The sequence below is a fragment of the Mesocricetus auratus genome, unplaced genomic scaffold, assembly GCF_017639785.1.
Source record: "Mesocricetus auratus isolate SY011 unplaced genomic scaffold, BCM_Maur_2.0 Super-Scaffold_100021, whole genome shotgun sequence".
NCBI lineage: Eukaryota > Metazoa > Chordata > Mammalia > Rodentia > Cricetidae > Mesocricetus > Mesocricetus auratus.
This window is the reverse complement of record NW_024429202.1, coordinates 3216825-3235891: the sequence shown is the minus strand read 5'-3', so window position 1 is coordinate 3235891 and position 19067 is coordinate 3216825. Positions and strand designations below refer to the sequence as shown.

At 38.9% G+C, this 19067-nt stretch overlaps 1 protein-coding gene across 8 annotated transcripts in view; it reads right to left on the bottom strand.

Moving 5' to 3' along the window:
- Tbc1d5 (TBC1 domain family member 5) overlaps positions 1 to 19067 on the bottom strand; it is a 424656-nt gene that overhangs the window by 51624 nt on the left and 353965 nt on the right. For 7 of the 8 annotated variants that reach the window (XM_040729178.1, XM_040729179.1, XM_040729181.1 and 4 more), the window contains 2 exons: positions 7312 to 7580; positions 3572 to 3637 (listed from right to left, as the gene is read on the bottom strand). In XM_040729178.1, coding sequence (XP_040585112.1) covers positions 3572 to 3637; positions 7312 to 7580 — 335 coding nt within the window. The remainder of the gene's footprint in view (positions 1 to 3571; positions 3638 to 7311; positions 7581 to 19067) is intronic. The other variant, XM_040729183.1, reaches the window with a different exon arrangement.

The following is a 19067-nucleotide window of genomic DNA, read 5'->3' as shown; positions in this document are numbered from 1 at the left end:
TTTCTTAATATACTCTAGTAGAACCTGCCTGGGTTTTAAACCACTCATAACAGGCTGTGGCCTCCCATATCAATCACTGAAATGCCTCAGAAGGCGTGCTTATAGGCTGACCTCCTAGAGGTGTCTTCTCCACTGAGGCTCCCTCCTCTCAGATGATTCTAGCTTGTGTCAAACTGACAGAACAGCCTAGCCAGCACATTTGACCCCTTGTCAACCTGACCCACAAAGACATCACTGTTGAACCACAATCTTTCCTTTCTCATTGTCCTTAAGATATCACACTGATATTAGTACCATAATATAAAACATTCTAACTTTTGAAGTTCCACCTTCTTTTAAAATTCACTTTCTTTTACAATTCAAACACTTTAAATATTCACTCTCTTTAAAACATCCAAAGTCTCTTTCAAAGTTCCAAGTTTCTCTGAAAAATACAAAAAGCCTCTTGGGGGCTTCTATAAAATAATAACAAAAATTTACATATTTCTTACTCCAAGAGGAAAGAAACAGGAAACAGTCACAGTGAAATCAAAGCAAAACTAAACTCCAACAGCATAATGACTGATGCCTGGAACTCATGACCTTCTGGGCACCAAAGGACCTAGACAGCTCCACTTTGCTGGCTCTGCCAAACACAACACAGGCACCTTGCCTTGTAGGTTCAGGCTGGCTCCACTACAAAACTTGGTGGTTGACCCATAGTACTGGTTCATCCAATATTCTGGAGTCTCCACTGCAACTGGGCTGCACCTGCTTCACCAATAGTCTCCCTAGGGTTTTTAAAATGTACTTTCTCTAGATAAGGTGCCAAACAAACCTCAACTCCTAGCAGTCCTGGAGCTTTTAACTGTAACAGAGGCTGCACATTCACCAGTCTAAACCCCAACTGTCCTTCACGACTCTTTGCCTTTGAAAACAGTATTACCTGGGAGTCTTTTACACAAGTGCCTAGGTCAGCACAAGGTCAGTGCCAGCCTGCTCTGGACCACAGCCTCTTTTTGCAGACCCAGGAGACCCTTTCCAGGGAGTTTTCCTCAATAATTCTGGTCTCAGCTTAACCACAGCTGACTGATTCTTCAGCCTCCATCCAACAAGTATAGACTGGACCACTAAAGCAATGGTTTCATTTTAGTGGTTCTGGTCTCTTTTTAATCATAATAATTCTTTGGCTCCAGTGGACGTCACTCATGGATTCTTAACCCAAAAATCACATAGAGGGCCCCGACAGAGCCTGTGTGCCACTGAAGCGTTACAGGTAGGCCTCTATGGTCTACACCGCTCTCAGCATTACCTTTCACGTTTCCACAGCAGCACTTCGTTAAGCTGTGCGCACTCGGTGGCTCTTCCAGCCCAGTTCCAAAATTCTCCCCATGATAGGTTAGGTTTGTCAAAGCAATACCCAGTACCAACTTCTGTCTTAGTTATGGATCCTATTGCTGTTACAAAACACCATGACCAAAAGCAACATGACCAGGAAGGGCTTTATTTCAGCTTAAAACTCATACTCCATCACTGATGGAAGTCAGACTGGGAAATCAAGTTAGGAACCTGGAGGCTGGGACTGAAGCAGATGCTGCTTACTGGCTTGCTCCGTGTCGCTTGCTCAGTCACTCTCCTATTACAACTCAGGACTACCTGCCCAGGGATGGCAACTGTGCCTCCACCAGGGGCTGGGCCTACCAACAGCAATCATTAATCAAGAAAATCAATTACAAAGTTGCCTATAGGGAATACGTTGGAAGCATTCTCTCATATAAAAAGGTTCCTTTTCTCATATAACTTTTTTTTGTCAAGTTGACAAAAATAAAACAAAAACAAAACACCTCAAACCAAAATCAATTAACCAATCAAACAAAAAACCTAACCAAGACACTCATTTATTTTTGGAACACATATTCCATAAAAATCACATTTTCAAGCTAAGATATTTGTCTTATAACAATTATGCTGAACACAGTGGAACTGTCTGTCTCCCTCATCCTACCACTCATCGCTCTCAACAGTAGCTAGAGTAGTTGATAGAGCATCTTGTTTAAAACCTTGTCTCTTCTGTTGCTCCTTGGAGGGGGACCTGTCTCATATCGTTATTGTGTTCTATTGCAGCTGACTTGGCCTTCTTCTTGCCCTACCAATTTATTGCTTGCCAGCTGCACTTGGACATTTCTGTTAACACTCTCTTCTAGATAGTCCCCATGGGAAGTCATACACAGACAAGTGAGCACAACTACTATAGTGCTGTGTGAAATTAATGGTTACTGACAATTTGAAATTCACGTCATTTCTCCATTTTCTTTATGACTTTGCTGCTGTTCAGCAGACAGAGATTGTTAAGTTGTCACCATTAACTGTTCTGGCTCCTACCTCTTCTTTTCCACTCCTCAGGAAGTATGCTAGGAAAACAGAAGTGATTTATCTAGCTCAGGAGATGCAGGGGTCACCCCATTGCACCTCCCCAGGATCATCATCACTGGTTAAGAATCCATGTGTCATCAGATGGCTAGACCCTCCCATCAGATTGACACACTTTCTGTCAGAGTGTGGGGGCAGAGAGAATTCATAACATTCAGAAAAAGGGACAGTTCCCAACTACATTGGCTTGACATGTCATCAAAAGCAAGAGAAATATCCAAGATGCTGGCGACACTGTGGGAAACCATGCTGCCAACAAAAGCAGCTTGGCACAGAGCAGGCACTTAACAAACACTTTTTGGATAAACTTGAATAAATATCGCTGGATACACAATCACAGTAAAAGAAAAAGGAATGATGGATAGTGTTTTAGTACAAATAGAATTTGTTTATTATATGGATATTTCAAGGTAAGCAAAACATGGTATGAGTTTTTATTAATACTGTATTTTTCTTAGAATTTGATGAAACTCTTTAAGTCAAAATTTCTGTGTAACATACTCTCTTTATTTCACTAAAAATGTGTAAAGTAAAAGATCAATCTTAGACATTTAAAATCCCTGGAAGTATCAAAAATGGATACCTCTTTGAATTTCTTAAACCAAACACATGGCTAATATTAAAGTGTTCACTATCACTCACTATTTATGGTGATTGGCCACACTGGTTAAATTGGACAACAAAAGTTTTAACATAAAGGCAATACTTATTTCAAAAACAGGTTGTAAAAAAAGGCTGGTTGTATGAATACGCATAGCATATAGCATAGAAACACATCTTAGAACAAATTTTTCAATCCTATGCGATAACAAAAGTCCATTTTTTTTTTTGCAAGCTAGCCTACAGAGCATAATGGTAAAAATGGCCTCAAGCACAGGCTGAATCACATGTAAATAAAAAGCCAAAGAGAAAATCCACATCAGAGCCGGAGGCCACCAAGGCAGGACCTGAGAGGGAACTTTTGTTTTACACAACAGTGCCACTCAGTGGCCAAACTATGGTAGTGGATCTATATGCTGGTAAGACCAGAAAAAAGGGGAAGAGGGTTGTGACACTAAGAGGTCTAGGTGGGGTGGCGCAGCAAATGCCAACCAACAAGAGAGAAAGAGGGAGGGAGCGATGGAGGGGAGGAGCACGAGGAAGCATGTTGTAGCAACTGTACCTTGGGGGTCAGTTAGAGCCTGGACAGGAGCAGAAAGCCGAGCGCCGCTTCCTGTAACTACATCGCCTGGATTTCATAAGAGAAAAATAGTTAGATATCATGAAAGGATGATAGAGAACCTTTTGTCTTTCACATTCAATTTTATAATAATTTTATCAAATCACTAAAAACATAGAACAGGAAATACAGTGGAAGCTTAGAAAACATGAGCTATTTTAAAGGAAATCATTTCATTGACAGAGTGTCTCCTATGAGAGTCTCTTCTACTTTTGCAGAAAGAAAAGCACACTGTAGGAAACCTCAACCATCAAAAGATTTTCCTGAGTTGATTTCACGATAAAACAAATATTCGTGTGATTTTATATATTTTTTTAAAAAGACTTATTCAAACGGACTTACAGGTATTCTTTTGAAATTGCTTTTTTCCTATATCCAGAAATACTTTAAACTGAACTTTGAAGATAATTCCTAAGACCTAAGGAAGCTCCAATTTGATGCTAGCCAGGGAAAAAGATTTCCAAGCTCACTACATGCATTTACAAATGCATCTGTGAACTGAATACCTTTAACTTGGCATCCTTTTATAGGCAATATTTCATTACAAATTGGAGCCACAGTAAATGCTTATAAGAAAGTAGTGCTCAAATAAAAAAGAAACAGTTTTAAATACAGAAAGGAGATAAGGATGGGGAGGGCACATTTTAATAACCCTGACAAGAAAGGAAAGGGGTGCAGAACAAGATGCCCCCAGAGGGGAGGCACAGACGCTGGACTTCACACTCTTGTTTCTTTCTGGGGTGTCAGTGTCCAACAATAAGCACAGTCACCGTCATCAGAATAATGCGCTGGAGATAGCGGTGTCTGAAGGCTATTTGGAAGTTACAAGCAAAAGAAATGAAGTCTTTAAAAGGCACCCGGTTTCCCAGGTATAATCTATGATTAACAAGCTTGCTGCTTTAGTTTTTCTAGAACACACACACCTCTACTATATATGCATTTACTAATATGTAAAAATTACTAATTAATATACCATACACTATATAATTTATTAATCAATATATATAATGTTAGCATATTAGCAAAAATTGACTTTTAAATTAAATAACACCCCTCAGTGTTCTGGCCACTTAGTACACTGTGATTTGTAGGATGGTCAGTCATATGGGGTCATTACATCATTTTTATCAACAAAAAGAATACACAAATGTTTTCCTATAACCCAAATAAAATTTGTTGATAGGAACATATCCCAAAGAAGTGCTTAAAAGTAGAAATGGTAGCAACCTGCATTTTCATAATACAGTTAACTAAATTGATTGATAGATGGTGGGCCTAATTTTCAAATTTATACCAGCTACCCAATTTTGCTATAAAGATTTTCAAGATCTCTTACAGTCTATGTAGGCATGGAAGACTCATTTTTAATATCAATATTACTAACAGGTGAGGGAATAGCTCTACTGACTTTGTTTCTATTGTGGATACACAAACTACACAATGAACTTTTAAGTTACACATGCATGAATCTGGGTGACATGACACCCCCCTTTACAATTGCAGATAACTATGACCTATAAAAGCCATAATGTTTTCATCTTCACAGACAAGCTCATTATCTCTCATCAAAGGCATGAGGTGGATGTCTCTGTACAGCATGAGACTCCAGACAGTTTGCTGTGTCCAAGAGCTGTCAGTGGAGACAGAAAGCAGAGTGTCTATGGGAAACGAGCTCAAGGGCCAGCGTGGGGGACCCTTCAGTGTAATGTCACCAGAGCAGCACAGGTGTCTGAGCTCGCAGACTCCCGAGGCATGAGTGCTCAACTATTGCTTTAGGTTGTTTAGGGTTTACCAGAAGGGGAATAGAGGCAAACAGCTCCTTTCTATCTCTGTAAATGGTTCTTTTGAGTCTTTATTCAATCTTTTATGTAACTGGGAACACTAGCAGGGATTTTTGCTGTGAAAATAGAATGTCGACAAGTTTTTTTTGGGGGGGGGGGGTGGGGTGGGTGGGTGTTGATACTAATGAGCCAGAAATAAACTAGAAGAGTTTGTTTAAAAACAAAACAGCAGAACAAAACACAAGGGCAATTCCTTTAGGACAGGATCAGTTACAAACGCTTCAGTGGCATTCACGTTCCAATATGGCGCCGACACTGTTGTCTCCTTGCAGCTGGGGGATTACTTTTCACCAATTGTCCCATCTCCATGCACTTCCTCTCTCACTTATGTGATATTAATACTTGACATTTCCTTAGAGAGACAACTTTATATTTCTACAGTCATTTGGCTTGGTTTCTCAGAAAATTTAAGCTAAAGCATTAAGAGATTCTCTGACTCATTTGCCTGCCATCAGTTAGAATTACAACAGACTAAAGCTTGTTATCAAAGCAATATTGAGATCATATTTGTTTAGAACAATAAAACAGTACAATTAAGAGATATATAAAATAACACTCATTTCCATTCTGGAAGTGGGCATGTCTCTTGGCATTAAAATACATTTTCAATATGTTAATGATTTGATGTCTTCTTTTCTTTAAATCATGTGTGACAGCTCTACATTAAAAAGAAAATGTAATTTTAAATGAGATGTTCTCACAGAAGGAAAACTGAAGATTCTAATACACCTTAAACACTAATCATATAAAACTTAGTATTTCACACAAATATAAAAACTAAACATGATGACAGCAATGGAAGGCTTCAGATGTACATGCATGTGTACACATGTGCAGGGCACATTAATTGGCATCATAGGGACTAAACTCCAGTTTAAATTCCAATTTTGAAACCTTTACAATACTGTATGTGAGATCCTTAAGCAAAGCACACAATTTTAATTTTGTTTGTGCTGACATTACCATTGTTACTGATACCACTAAGTACTTAAAGCTGCTATTAACATTGCTATCCCTTTAAGATATGAATCCAGTTTTAGTCAGGGTGTGTACTGGGACAGAATGGCCACAAACTGCCATGCTTCTGTGCAATTTTTGCCATCGTGTTGTTATTTCTTACTTCCAGTGGCTACTCAGAATTCCACCAGGGAAAAGAAGGATCACTGTTTCTAATCTGCCATGAGAAGAGGGGCTAGCACGGAAAACAGGGGCAAACGCTCTAAGTAAGAGTGCACAGGGCTCCCCGTGGGAACCATGTGCAAGGAAAGGGAAACACTGGACAGGCCCTGAGACAATGAGAGCCGCGGGAGAGCTCAGGACAATGCCTTCCTCTCCATCATCCCTCAGGTTTCTTTGCTCTTACACACAGTCTGTGGCTGTACCATTTAGTGCATGGACTTTAATGCTGATTTTGGCTACTTAAGATTTGCTTTAGCTTTTTTTTCCTCTTAAAAATCCAGTTTGTGTTACTTAGCAATGAAACAGGTGGATGAGATGAGACCACAAACATTCGTCTAAATCATGATCATGAGGCTGACTGCTATGACGAGTACAGCCCAAGTTACTGTGCATTCCCATCTCAGACTCTTCTGAAAGCTATCAAAGAACACACTCAACTCAGAAACCACACTGTGATAATACCATATCAAATACCTCAAAAATGTACTTAATCAAGAAAAATACAACATCTAATCTCTATATTAAAAAGAATCATGTACAACAGATTTTTAAAAATGAAGTTTTCATGGATTTCTGCTTCTGGGATGTTGGTTTCTCACAGGCAAGTGAGAAAACTGCAGACTACACTTCAGGTTCTTGGGATTTACTGGAATTTTCTCCTACCTTTGTTCAACTGTACCGGCATGCTTTCAGATTTCATCAGTCGCTGCTGCTGCTGTTGCTGTTGCTGCTGCTGCTGCACACGGTGCCTTGGGGCTTCTTCGGAGGCTCTGGAGGAGACGGCAGCAGAGAAAGAGCTGCCGCTGTTGCTGCCAGGGACAGGGCCACCCATACCGCCCGGAGCCGGGGCTGGGGAAATCAACTTTCTTCCAAAGTTAATCAGGCTGCTGGAGACCTTGTGTATATTCAGAGGGGCACCTCTGGTATTGGTCCTTTGAGATGAAAAAGAGAAAAACCAAATGAAGTGGGAAAACATTATTCAAATTGGAGGATAATGCTACTTCACATATTCCACTGGAATAAAAACTTGCCTAACCTTGAAATAGGCTGTTTACTAAATTAGAAGTGAAGGATGTAAAGAAATGCAGACTTAATGTGAGCACAAAATAGTAATGTGGCTCATGGAAAATGAATCTCATCGTTTCTTCCTTCCATAGGGCGCATTATGTGCCAACACTGTGCTAGTTTCTAAGAGTGCAGCTGCCCACACAGACAGATGTCTACCCGTGGAGATTCTGGTTAAAAAGAAATATTTGTTAGCTTGGATTTCTTAGTTGAAACAGAATACCTGACTTAGTAACTTAAGAAGAGGGGAAATTAGGACATAGGAAGGGAAAAATAGCCCTTTGCTCTAGAGCCTGTCTGATGCCTCCAGCTAGCTAAGAATCAAGGACTCACACCGTTTGCTTAGCAGTTCTCTTTTCTTAACTATAACTCCATAATTTTCTAGTAATTTCACCAGAAACCCCTTGTACAGCCCCAGTGGCTCCTGATTTTACTTTATCCAAAGCATCTCTATAGCCACTTATAATTCATTTGTCACACACAGACAGGATAGATAGGAAGTTTCTTACAGTCTTTTGAGATATAATGTGAGAACTACCAACATAGTGTGTATGGCTAATGCTGAGACTCTTAATTACAACTCTCCCTTTGCAAGCTCATGCCCTACCCTTGGGAGTATCTTTGCTTCTTCACCATCCTCTTAAATGTGCACCACACATGTCTTTTAATAAACCGCTATTCTTCTTTGAGAAGCCCCACCCATATTCCGAGGCATGTGTTTCTTTCCAAGTGCCTGTGTACATTACCTCTTATCACTGAACTTAAAATGTACATGGAAATCTCTTTTTTAATAGACCCCAACTCCATTCCATACTGCCTTATCCTAATGTTCTTTTCTTGGCTGAATACAAACATCCAGGTTTACATGACTTGAGACCTCTAAAATTAAGGCTGCTGAAGTTGACAGTGTGGAGCTGTAATACTTCTGTCCTTGCCACCACTGACCTGAAGACAGATTTATTTTGGCTCAGGATTTATTTAAGTCAGCAGGTAGCTGGTTCAATTCCTTTGAGACTCAAGGCAAGCCAGAGTCAGTCACTATGGTTGTGAGTATACTGTAGACAGAGCTGTTGACTTCATGGAAGGTAGTGTAGTGATATATTATTTATGACTTAGCAAAGCTTGCCTGAGGATTCATAGAAGCTAGGCACACACCTTTAATCCTGGGACGCAGGATTAAGAGGGAGATGTATCTCTGTGAGTCCAAGGCCAACCAGGTCTACACAAGATTGAATCAGTCTAAAAGAGAATTATAGCTCACACCAGGACTCATGAGAGGTATATAAATCAGTATCAGGCATTCAGTAGGAGATATTCAGTCTCCAGCCACACTGAGGAGAAGTTGGTGGGTCAGCCCTTTCAGCCCGAGGTAGAGGTAAAGATTAGTGGCCGGCTGCTTTGCTTTTCTGACTTTCAGCTTGAGGTTTGAACCCCAATATCTGTCTCTGGGTCTTTTATTTATTGTGCTACAAAGTAGAAAAACAGAGACATGAAGGGTCAGGCAAGCAACTCCTAATAATCTCTTCTCTAACAATGTGTTACTTCCTACTTTCTATTATCTCCCAATAATGTTATCATTTAGGAATCTATGAGTGATGATTACACTGAATATCTCAGAGTGCCCATGATACAATTAAATCTCAATGGATGGATACACCAGTTAAGGATCAAGCTAGACACATGAAGCTTTTTGGGGGAATATTTTATATTCAAACCATATTAATATAAAAACCACATAAATATGCATATGATTTAAAACCTGCACCAAAGATCCAAAAGTTCTTTCTTGCTGTATCCACCACCGAGTAGGTACCAACCCCGTAATCACCCATACCTCCACAGTCTCCTATCTCACACTATCTTTGTTGCCTTCCATGTTTGCCAGTAGTCACCTCAGGGTTATTATCCTGAAGACTAGTTACGGTCATAAACTGTTTTAGCTGTAGGAGGTAGTCTAACCCCATGACAATACCAAAGTGTTTATTTTTACTTCTCAAATCATTAGTAGACAGTCTCTTCTCAGAAAAGTACAAACGGGTTTATTAGATTTTAGTTACCTTGCTGTTTCCTTCTCCCAGATCTACTTGGGAGCACTTTTAAAGCATTTCTCATTTTCATATGGCAGCTATATGCTTGGCATTACTAACTGTCACTCTTAAACAGAACCCATCTATAGTTCTATAATAAAAAGGAAACACCACCATGCTTCTTCCTTCCATAAAGTTTTCTCTAATGGCGCTAGCTAATGTTATGAGCTAGATACTGGAGGGATTACATTGCATTGCAGAAGGACTAAGCAGACTTAAAGGGGTTATAAAAGAAGATTTATTTACTTATAATTCAATGCAGTGTAAAAACAATTTAATACAATTAATTCAATATCCCTTTTGTATCAAGTTTCGTATTTGTGGAATTAAGCTACTTAATGCTTTACCAGACATTTTGTTTAAAGTGTGTCCTAGCAGAAGTAAGGTTATACAGTGCTTAGCATCACTTGCTCTTCAGCTTTTACTACCTTCCCAATGAAGCAGGACATACGCAAGAGAAGGCTCTCAATCCATGTTTACTGAATAAAAACAATGGCTGGAATAAAAAGGACTCATCAATTCCAGGCTGATGAGGTAGTCACCTCTGCTACTGTCACTCAGAAGCTTGCACACACGCCTACGTGAGTGGCAGCAAAAAGATGGCTGCCACATTCAGCTGCAGTTCAGCCTCGCTGTGTGCAAATCAAGACCCATAATTCAAAGATATGAAGAAGTTTATAATGCTGTTACCCCTTTATATAAACAAAAATGTACTAGTCAAATTCCCATATTGCCACTTGTGAAATTTATATGTTGATACAAGTACCAAGAAACAGCTACAGCATTATCAAGAGAGTGTGGTTAATGTACCGTCATTACTACTAATAACCACAAAAACATATAGATCAACCTTGTGCTTAGAGATTTTTCTTTTCATGTGAATAGCTTTTAAAAAGAGATGAACTTCTCTTTAAAATGTTTTTGTCTTTTTAAAAAACATACTCTTCATCTATTACTCACAACTTCTAGAAGCATATTTTCTTTATAAAACAAGGCTTGAAGGTGAGTGTTTTTAAGATGTAAGCAACAGCAAATCATGTACTTCCAGGAAAAGCCTGTTTTTCGTGGTTGTTTTTCAAGCATGGCAGGTTTTACATCAAAGTTATTCAGTTTAGTGCTGAATAAAGTAGCAATGTCTTTCACCTGACAGAATAAATCCTGCCACAGTACTAGTCAGGGGCATTACCACAGTTGTCACTGGCAACGTAAGGGAATGGACAGGGTTGGAAGGAACTGCCCAAGGAATCAATCTGGGGTTAACAAGACACCAAATAAGCAAACCCATGTGACTGAAGTCTCCATGGCCACCGTCCACTGTTAGAAGACTGCACAACACAGGACAGATTTAAAACAGTGCCGAGAACGTAGACCATTGGCGTTTGTGAGCAGCATGGGAATTTTCTGGAGAAATGAGAATCGCTCTGAAATATTCGCATCGTACTTCAGCTGACTGGGCTATTCTGGGACTCCTTTTGCTCAGCTCCAGTGACTCTGGAATTGGCTGACTGGGGCTGCCTTTCCGAACCCCCCATTTCCCAATCAGCTTAAAGAGCTCTAGAGTCTTCTTCTACTTCAGAGTCATGGGTCACTTTCACCCAACTTCTAAAGCTTTTCTGAAGCTTTAAACAAAACCTGTGCTCTCCCTAATATACACAAACAAAACCCTAAAAAAGACCCCCAAAGCCAACAAAATGTGTTTATTGCAGTAACTATAGTACAATTTTCTCAGATTCTTGTCTATATTTTTAAGAGATTCATTTTCAATTATTTTAAAAGTATTCCCCTCCCATGCACTCTGACCTACAATCTCTTGTTACTTCTTTCTACTGTTTCTTTCCCCAAGGTTGAATGCTTGGTTTGTTCATTCAGTTGTTCATTTACTTATTCATTCTTCATTCTCTGTCTTTCCAGTAATAACACTTAATGGTATATATTTTCATCTGATTATATTTCCACTCTCACTTTTCTTAAGTCTATTGACACAATTGTTGTATAGATACATTTTACATTTTTCAAATGGCTATCATGTTTATTGTTATTTTTGAGTAAAAATAGAAACATCAGAAGAATTAAGCATGAAAATATTCTAGCTTTTAAAAAGTATTACAGAACTACAAATTAGAAAATGGATTGATGTAGATAACTTTAAAGTTTTTTGCTAATTAGTTGGGCCTGGATAGAGTTTAAATAGTCACTATGGTTCACTAAATGTTACATTAGGGCCAGTGAGATGGCTTAGTGGTTTAATGGACTGACTGTTCTTCTAGAGGATCCAGGTTCAATTCCCAGCACCCACACGGTGGCTTATAACCATCTAAATCCAGTCCCCGGGGATCTGACATCCTCTTTTGTCCTCTACAGGAACCAGCCACACATGTGGTACAGACAAAATGCACAGAAAACACCATACACATGCAATAAAATTTAAAAATTAAAAACATTAAACATCAAAACCTCTAAACTGCCAGTCAACAAATGGGGTAAGAAATGAACAGACAGTTCTCAAAAAAGAAACACAAATGGTCAATAAATATTTTTCAAAGTATTCAGCATCTCTAGTTATCAGGGAAATGCAAATAAAACTACTTTGAGATACTAGCTCACCTCAGTCAGAATGGCATTACCAGAGATCTGACAGCCAATAGTGGCAGAATGCAGACTAGGACAATCATTATGGAAGTCAGTGTAGAGTATCAGTATATAATTTTCTCTTTTTTTGGAAGTCTTTTAAAATTTATTTAATTTAGAAGCAATCTTATTTTACATATCAATCCCAGTTCCCTCTCCCTCCCATCCTCCCATGTCCCCTACCAACCCCCTCATCCCATCCCCCACCCACTCCCCAGGGAGAGTGAGGCCTTCCATGGGGGATCATCAAAGTCTGTCACATCATTTGGGGGAGGACCTAGGTTCTCCTCTGTGTATCTGGGCTGACAGAGCATCCCTCCATAGGGAATGGGCTCCCAAAGTCCTTTTGTGCTCTAGGGATAAATACTAGTTCTACTGCCAGAGGTCCCACAGACTGCCCAGGCCTCCTAACTGTCATCCACATTCAGAGGGCTTGGTTCGGTTCCTAGCTCCCCACTCAAAAAATTATCAAAAATTGTCCTATGACTCAGTATACTACTCCTAGACATAGACAAAGGACTCCATCCTACCACAGAGATATATGGACATCCATGTTTCCTACTGCTCTTTGCATGACAGCAAATGGAATCAGCTTAGAGATCCATCACCAGATTAACAAGCAACACAGATGTGTGCACATGCACAATGGGATTTTATGAAGCTTGAAAGAAAAATGAAATTTGCAGGAAAGTGGATGCATCTGGAAGGTAAAATACTAAGCTAGGTAACCCAAACTCAGCAAGACAAAAAGACTGCATGTTCTCTTTCATGTGTGGATCCTAGTCTATAATGTATGTGTGTGTTTTGTGTGTCTGTGGGTGTATAAATGCAGGCTGGAGTCTTAAAAACTAGAAAGAAGACAAAGACAGGTAAAAGAAATGACAAGGAAGAGCATAATATTTTTGCCCCCTTTTCCAGAAGTGAACCCCGAGAGATACAATAATAGCTGGTGAGGCACAATATGCCCACTGGCACAAACAGTGGCAAGAATGTTATGGAAATAATGGGACACTTTATGATTGTATTTAAGGCCAGTTCCGCAGGAGTTAACTCATGCTTGGTACTCTTAATGGGACCAAGAACCTGAAACTAGGTAGGACATAGGCCCTAGGGGAGATAGTAATAGTAATAAGTTATTGCTATTATTTTGCTAAAAAGGACATAGTATTAAACTAACTCTAGCTACGGTTACACACAGTAACATGTAGAGAGAAAAAAAAAAAAAAAACCTCACAACTGGCCAGTGTTCAGAGAATAAAACATTGCATGATATTTAGTCCTAAACATCTATACTGCAACTCTCTTTCAAGATTCAGAACACTTAATATTCTTAAAAATTATTTTAAGTTGAAGAGTTTCAATCCTATAAAGTGAACTAGTTTACTAAATTCTGTTACTTTGGGTGTACTAAACTTATCTGAACGTGAAATTATCCCTCTCCTATACACACCCCTCCCACCTGCTCCCTTAAATGAGAAACATGGCCCCATATATGGCCTTGAACTTGCAATTCTCCTGCCCAGATTTCTGAATGCTGAGAATACAAGTGTACACCACCAGACTAAGCTTCTAAATCCATTTACATCTAATTCTAATTTGTATGTCATATTATTTGTTTATATCATTTTTCTTTTTCAGACAAGATCTCTACTATGTAGGTAGACAAGGCTGGCTTAAAACTCACAGAGATCCACTCACCTCTGCTTCCCAAGTGCTGGGATTAAAGGCATGAGTCATTGTGCCTAGCTGAGGTTTCTTATCTTAGAAAAAGAATTCACTTTACATTTCAAGGAACTCCAGATTTTATTGGATGTTATTAAAACTACAAGATAAAGTTAGTCTCTATTATTTAATCCTTAGGAATTTAGGTTGTAAGGGAAGTGTTTCAATTCAGTTCTAACGACTACAGTCCTAGCTGGGTATGAGGTACAGGCAGGAGAGTAACACTGAAAGGACAGACAGCCTTGTCATGGGTACAACACCTATCCCAACACCTCCTCAGCCCCAAATGACTACAGCTCTCTTAACACATGACAGACAGACTGTTTCCCTATGTGATGCAAAGTAAAAGAGATAGTAATTATTATGAATAAAAAGATTGCACTGGTAAATGAATAGGTATAAGGTACATCCTGGAGCATACCTAATTGGGTCTGAACAATTTATAACATTGGTTAAGCTAACAATAACGAGTAATTAGCAACTATACATCAGTCATAGGATATAAAGCCTTTAATCTTACCAAGATAGATCTATAGGAATAAACACTGCTCTTCTTGAGCGTTAGTCTTTCATTTATTTCTTTGGCCTTATATACCAGAGCCGTATGAACCATTCCAATATGTAACCACAGCTTACACTCAGTCTTAGGGGTCAAGCAAAGAGACTCTAGCTTAGAAGGACACATTAAAAATGGAAGAGGACATGCTTCTAATTTGCTTACTCACTGACAATTTTTTTTTCTCTTCACTCTTTCCACAATTCGAGAATCACCAAATACCTTCCGAAAAATTCAGGGTAGTTGCAGTTAATCATATATCAAGAACCAACTGTTAAGAGTCTGAAGGCTGGTTCTCTAGCATGTAATGAAGTCAATAAAGCACAAGGAAAATGTGAGCCAATAAAAGGCAATAGTCATATTTTTAAAAATGAGGGCACAGATTAGATATACAAAAGGAAAAACACGTTTTTTCTTATTTAAACAATATGTAAGACGTCTATAAAAATAACTTTTTAAATAGCTAAGAATGTGAGGGTCTGGCTAAATGAAGTCTGGGTTCCTAGACACCAGTTCTTTCCAAAGTCTCTATAGGTTTAATGTTATTCGTGCCAAAAATCTTTCCAAAATTGTACAAATCCAAGAGTTGATCATAAAAGTTACCTGAAAATTCAAAGGCCAAAAATAGCCAAAATGAGGAAAAGGAAGAAAGTTGAGAAGATAGCTTACATAAAAATCAAGTTACTAAAATGTTCATAATGAAGTCCAGTGTCTTTTAAGAGAAAGGGCAAAGTTCAGAAAGGAACTTACATACTTGTGGCAAACTAATTTTCAACCAGAAATTCAATTTATTTCAACAGGAAAAGAAAAGCCACCAAACAACTGGTACTGAAAAGCTGGATCTCCATGGGCGGTGGTTTGGATGCGAGCGGCCCCACAGGCCACCCATGAGAAGGCTCGGTCCCTTCTGGTGACTGTGTTGGGAAGGGTTAGGAGATGCAATCTTGTTGGAGGAGGTGTTGTCAGTAAGGGTGGGCTTTGGGTTTCAACAGCCTATGCCAGGCCCAGTTTTGGCATCTCTGCTTTTTACCTATGCACAGGATGTAAGCTCTCAGGTACTACAGCACCATGCCTGCCTGCTGACATGCTTTTCACCAAGCAGATCATGGACTCTGAGACTGTAAGCTAGTCCCCGATTAAATGCTCTTGTTAACAAGCTACCTTGGTTATGATATCTCTTCATAGCAATAAAATGGTAACTAAAGTACTATATAAAAAAGATAAACCTCAACTCTTATCTCACTCCATATACAAAAATTAAATTGAGGTGAATTATAGATTTAAACAGCAATATTAGTACCATACAACTTCTATACAAAAACAGATCTCTGTGGTACAGAATCCTTTTAGAAATCCTGGGCTTCCCTAATACTGCCTGTTCCAATGGTATTCAGGATTGGCCTCTGACTGAATCATCAATTCTAGAATATTACCTCCAAACTTCTTGCCTGAAAAGAGAGTCTGAGAATACCTATCCCTTTCGCCACACCTAGCAGCTGTAGTAACAGTGGGGTTTGTGAGAAACACATGCTTTTGTTGACCCAGACTCTGTAGCACACCACATCAGATGGACCTCTTGATCATATTCATGCTCTGCTTCTGCCCAATTCCTCCCAGATCAACCCCTCCTCCCTACCTAGCTCCTCAGTCAGATGGATCTCTGGAGAGACTGAGCTTAATTATTACTAGTGTTTCCTGCCTGTAAGTCTGGACCTCCACTAAAACACTTAGGGTGGCACTAAGGCCAGGCTGGCTCTCTGGCACACATAATCACACATCAGTGCTAGAAGCTTGCCTCTTCCCCCTAGATTCCAACCTTATGCCTCCTGATTTTAATTTTCACTCCTTTTCTGTAATGTGCTTATAAGCATGAACATCACTAGATGTCAATGGTCTCAACTTGCCTATAAAAAGACACAGACTAGCAGAATGGATACAAAGACAAAACCTATCCTTCTGCAGCATACAAGAAACACATATCAATGTCAAAGACAGACATTACTTCAGAGTAAAGGGTTGGGAAAAGATTTTCCAATCAAATGGACCCAAGAAACAAGTTGGTGTAGCAATCCTAGTATCTAACAAATTAGACTTCAAGTTAAAATCAATCAAAAGAGATGAAGAAGGATATTTCATATTCATCACAGGAAAAGTCCATCAAGATGAAGTCTCAGTTCTGAACATCTATGCCTCAAATACAAAGGCATCCACATTCATGAAAGAAACATTACTAAAGCTCAAATCACACATAAAATCTTACATACTAGATGCAGGAGACTTCTACACTATGCTCTCACCACTAGACATGACCTCCAGACAGAAACATAACAAAGAAACAAAAGAATTTACAGAAGTTATGACCCAACTGGGTTTAACAGACATTTATAGAACATTCCATCCAAACACAAAAGAATATACCTTCTTCTCAGCACCACATGGAACTTTCTCTAAAATCGACCACATAATCGGAAACATAGCAAACCTCCACATATACAAAAAAAAAAATGGGAATAACCCCCTGTATCTTATCAGACCACCATGATTTAAAATTAGAATTCAACAATAACACAAATCGCAGAAACCCTACAAACTCATGGAAATTTAACAATGTGCAATTGCACTATCCCTGGGTAAAGGAAGAAATAAAAATAGAAATTAAAGACTTTCTGGAATTTAATGAGAATGAAGACACAACATACCCAAACGTATGGGACACTTTCAAAGCAGTGCTGAGAGGAAAGTTCATAGCACTAAGTGCCCACATGAAGAAACTGGAGAACAGTCACACTAGAGAATTAATAGCAAATGCTCTAGAACAAAAAGAAGCAAACTCACCCAGGAGGAGCAGATGCCAGGAAATAATCAAATTGAGGGCTGAAATCAATCAAGTAGAAACCAGGAAAACATTGCAAAGAATCAATGAAACAAAGAGTCAGTTCTTTGAGAAAATGAACAAAATAGACAAACCTTTGTCTAAACTAACCAAAAGATAAAGAGCGAGCATGCTAATTAACAAAATCAGAAATGAAAAGGGGGACATAACAACGGACTCTGAGGAAATCCAGAGAATCATCAGGGCATACTTTGAAAACCTGTACTCCACAAAAGTAGAAAATCTAAAGGAAATGGACAATTTTCTGGGTAGATATCACTTGCCAAAACTAAATCAAGAACAGATAAACAATCTAAACAGACCTATAACCCTTAATGAAATAGAAGCAGTCATCAAAAGTCTCCCAACCAAAAAAAAAAGTCCAGGTCCAGATGGCTTCAGTGCAGAATTCTACCAGAAATTCAAAGAAGAGTTAACTCCAATACTTCTCAAAGTGTTCCATACAACAGAAGCCGGAGGTTCACTGCCAAACTCTTTTTATGAGGCTACAATTACCTTGGTACCCAAGTCACACAAAGATACAACTAAGAAAGAGAACTACAGACCAATTTCCCCGCATGAACATTGATGCAAAAATACTCAATAAAATACTAGCAAATCAAATCCAAGAACACATCAGAAAAATTATACCACTAATGCAGGTATGGTTCAACATACGAAAATCTATCAGTATAATCCACCATATAACAAACTGCAAAGGAAAAACCACATAATCATCTTACTAGATGCTGAAAAAGTCTTTGACAAAATCCAACACCCCTTCATGATAAAGGTCCTAGAGAGATCAGGGATAACAGGAACATACCTGAACATAATAAAAGCAATATACAATAAACCAACAGCTAACATCAAACTAAATGGAGTGAAACTCAACGCAATTCCTCTAAAATCAGGAACAAGACAAGGCTGTCCACTCTCTCCATATGTCTCCAATATTGTACTTGAAGTTCTAGTTAGAAGAATAAAACAACAAAAGGAGATCAAGAAGATACAAATTAGAAAGGAAGAAGTCAAACTTTCACTATTTGCAGATGATATGATAGTTTACATAAGTGACCTGAAAAACTCCACAAGGGAACTCCTTGAGCTGATAAACACCTTCAGCAAAGTGGCAAGATACAAGGTTAACTCAAAAAAAAATCAGTAGCCCTATTATATACAGATGATAAATGGGCTGAGAAAGAAATCAAAGAAACATCACCCTTTACAATAGCCACAAACAACATTAAATATCTGGGGATCACGCTAACCAAATGAGTGAAAGACCTGTATAGGAAGAACTTTGAGTCTTTAAAGAAAGAAATTAAAGAAGATACCAGAAAATGGAAAGATCTCTCATGCTCTTGGATTGGTAGGATCAACATAGTAAAAATGGCGATCTTGCCTAAAGCAATCTACACATTCAACGCAATCCCCATCAAAGTACCAGCACAATTCTTCACAGACCTTGAAAGAACAATAATCAACT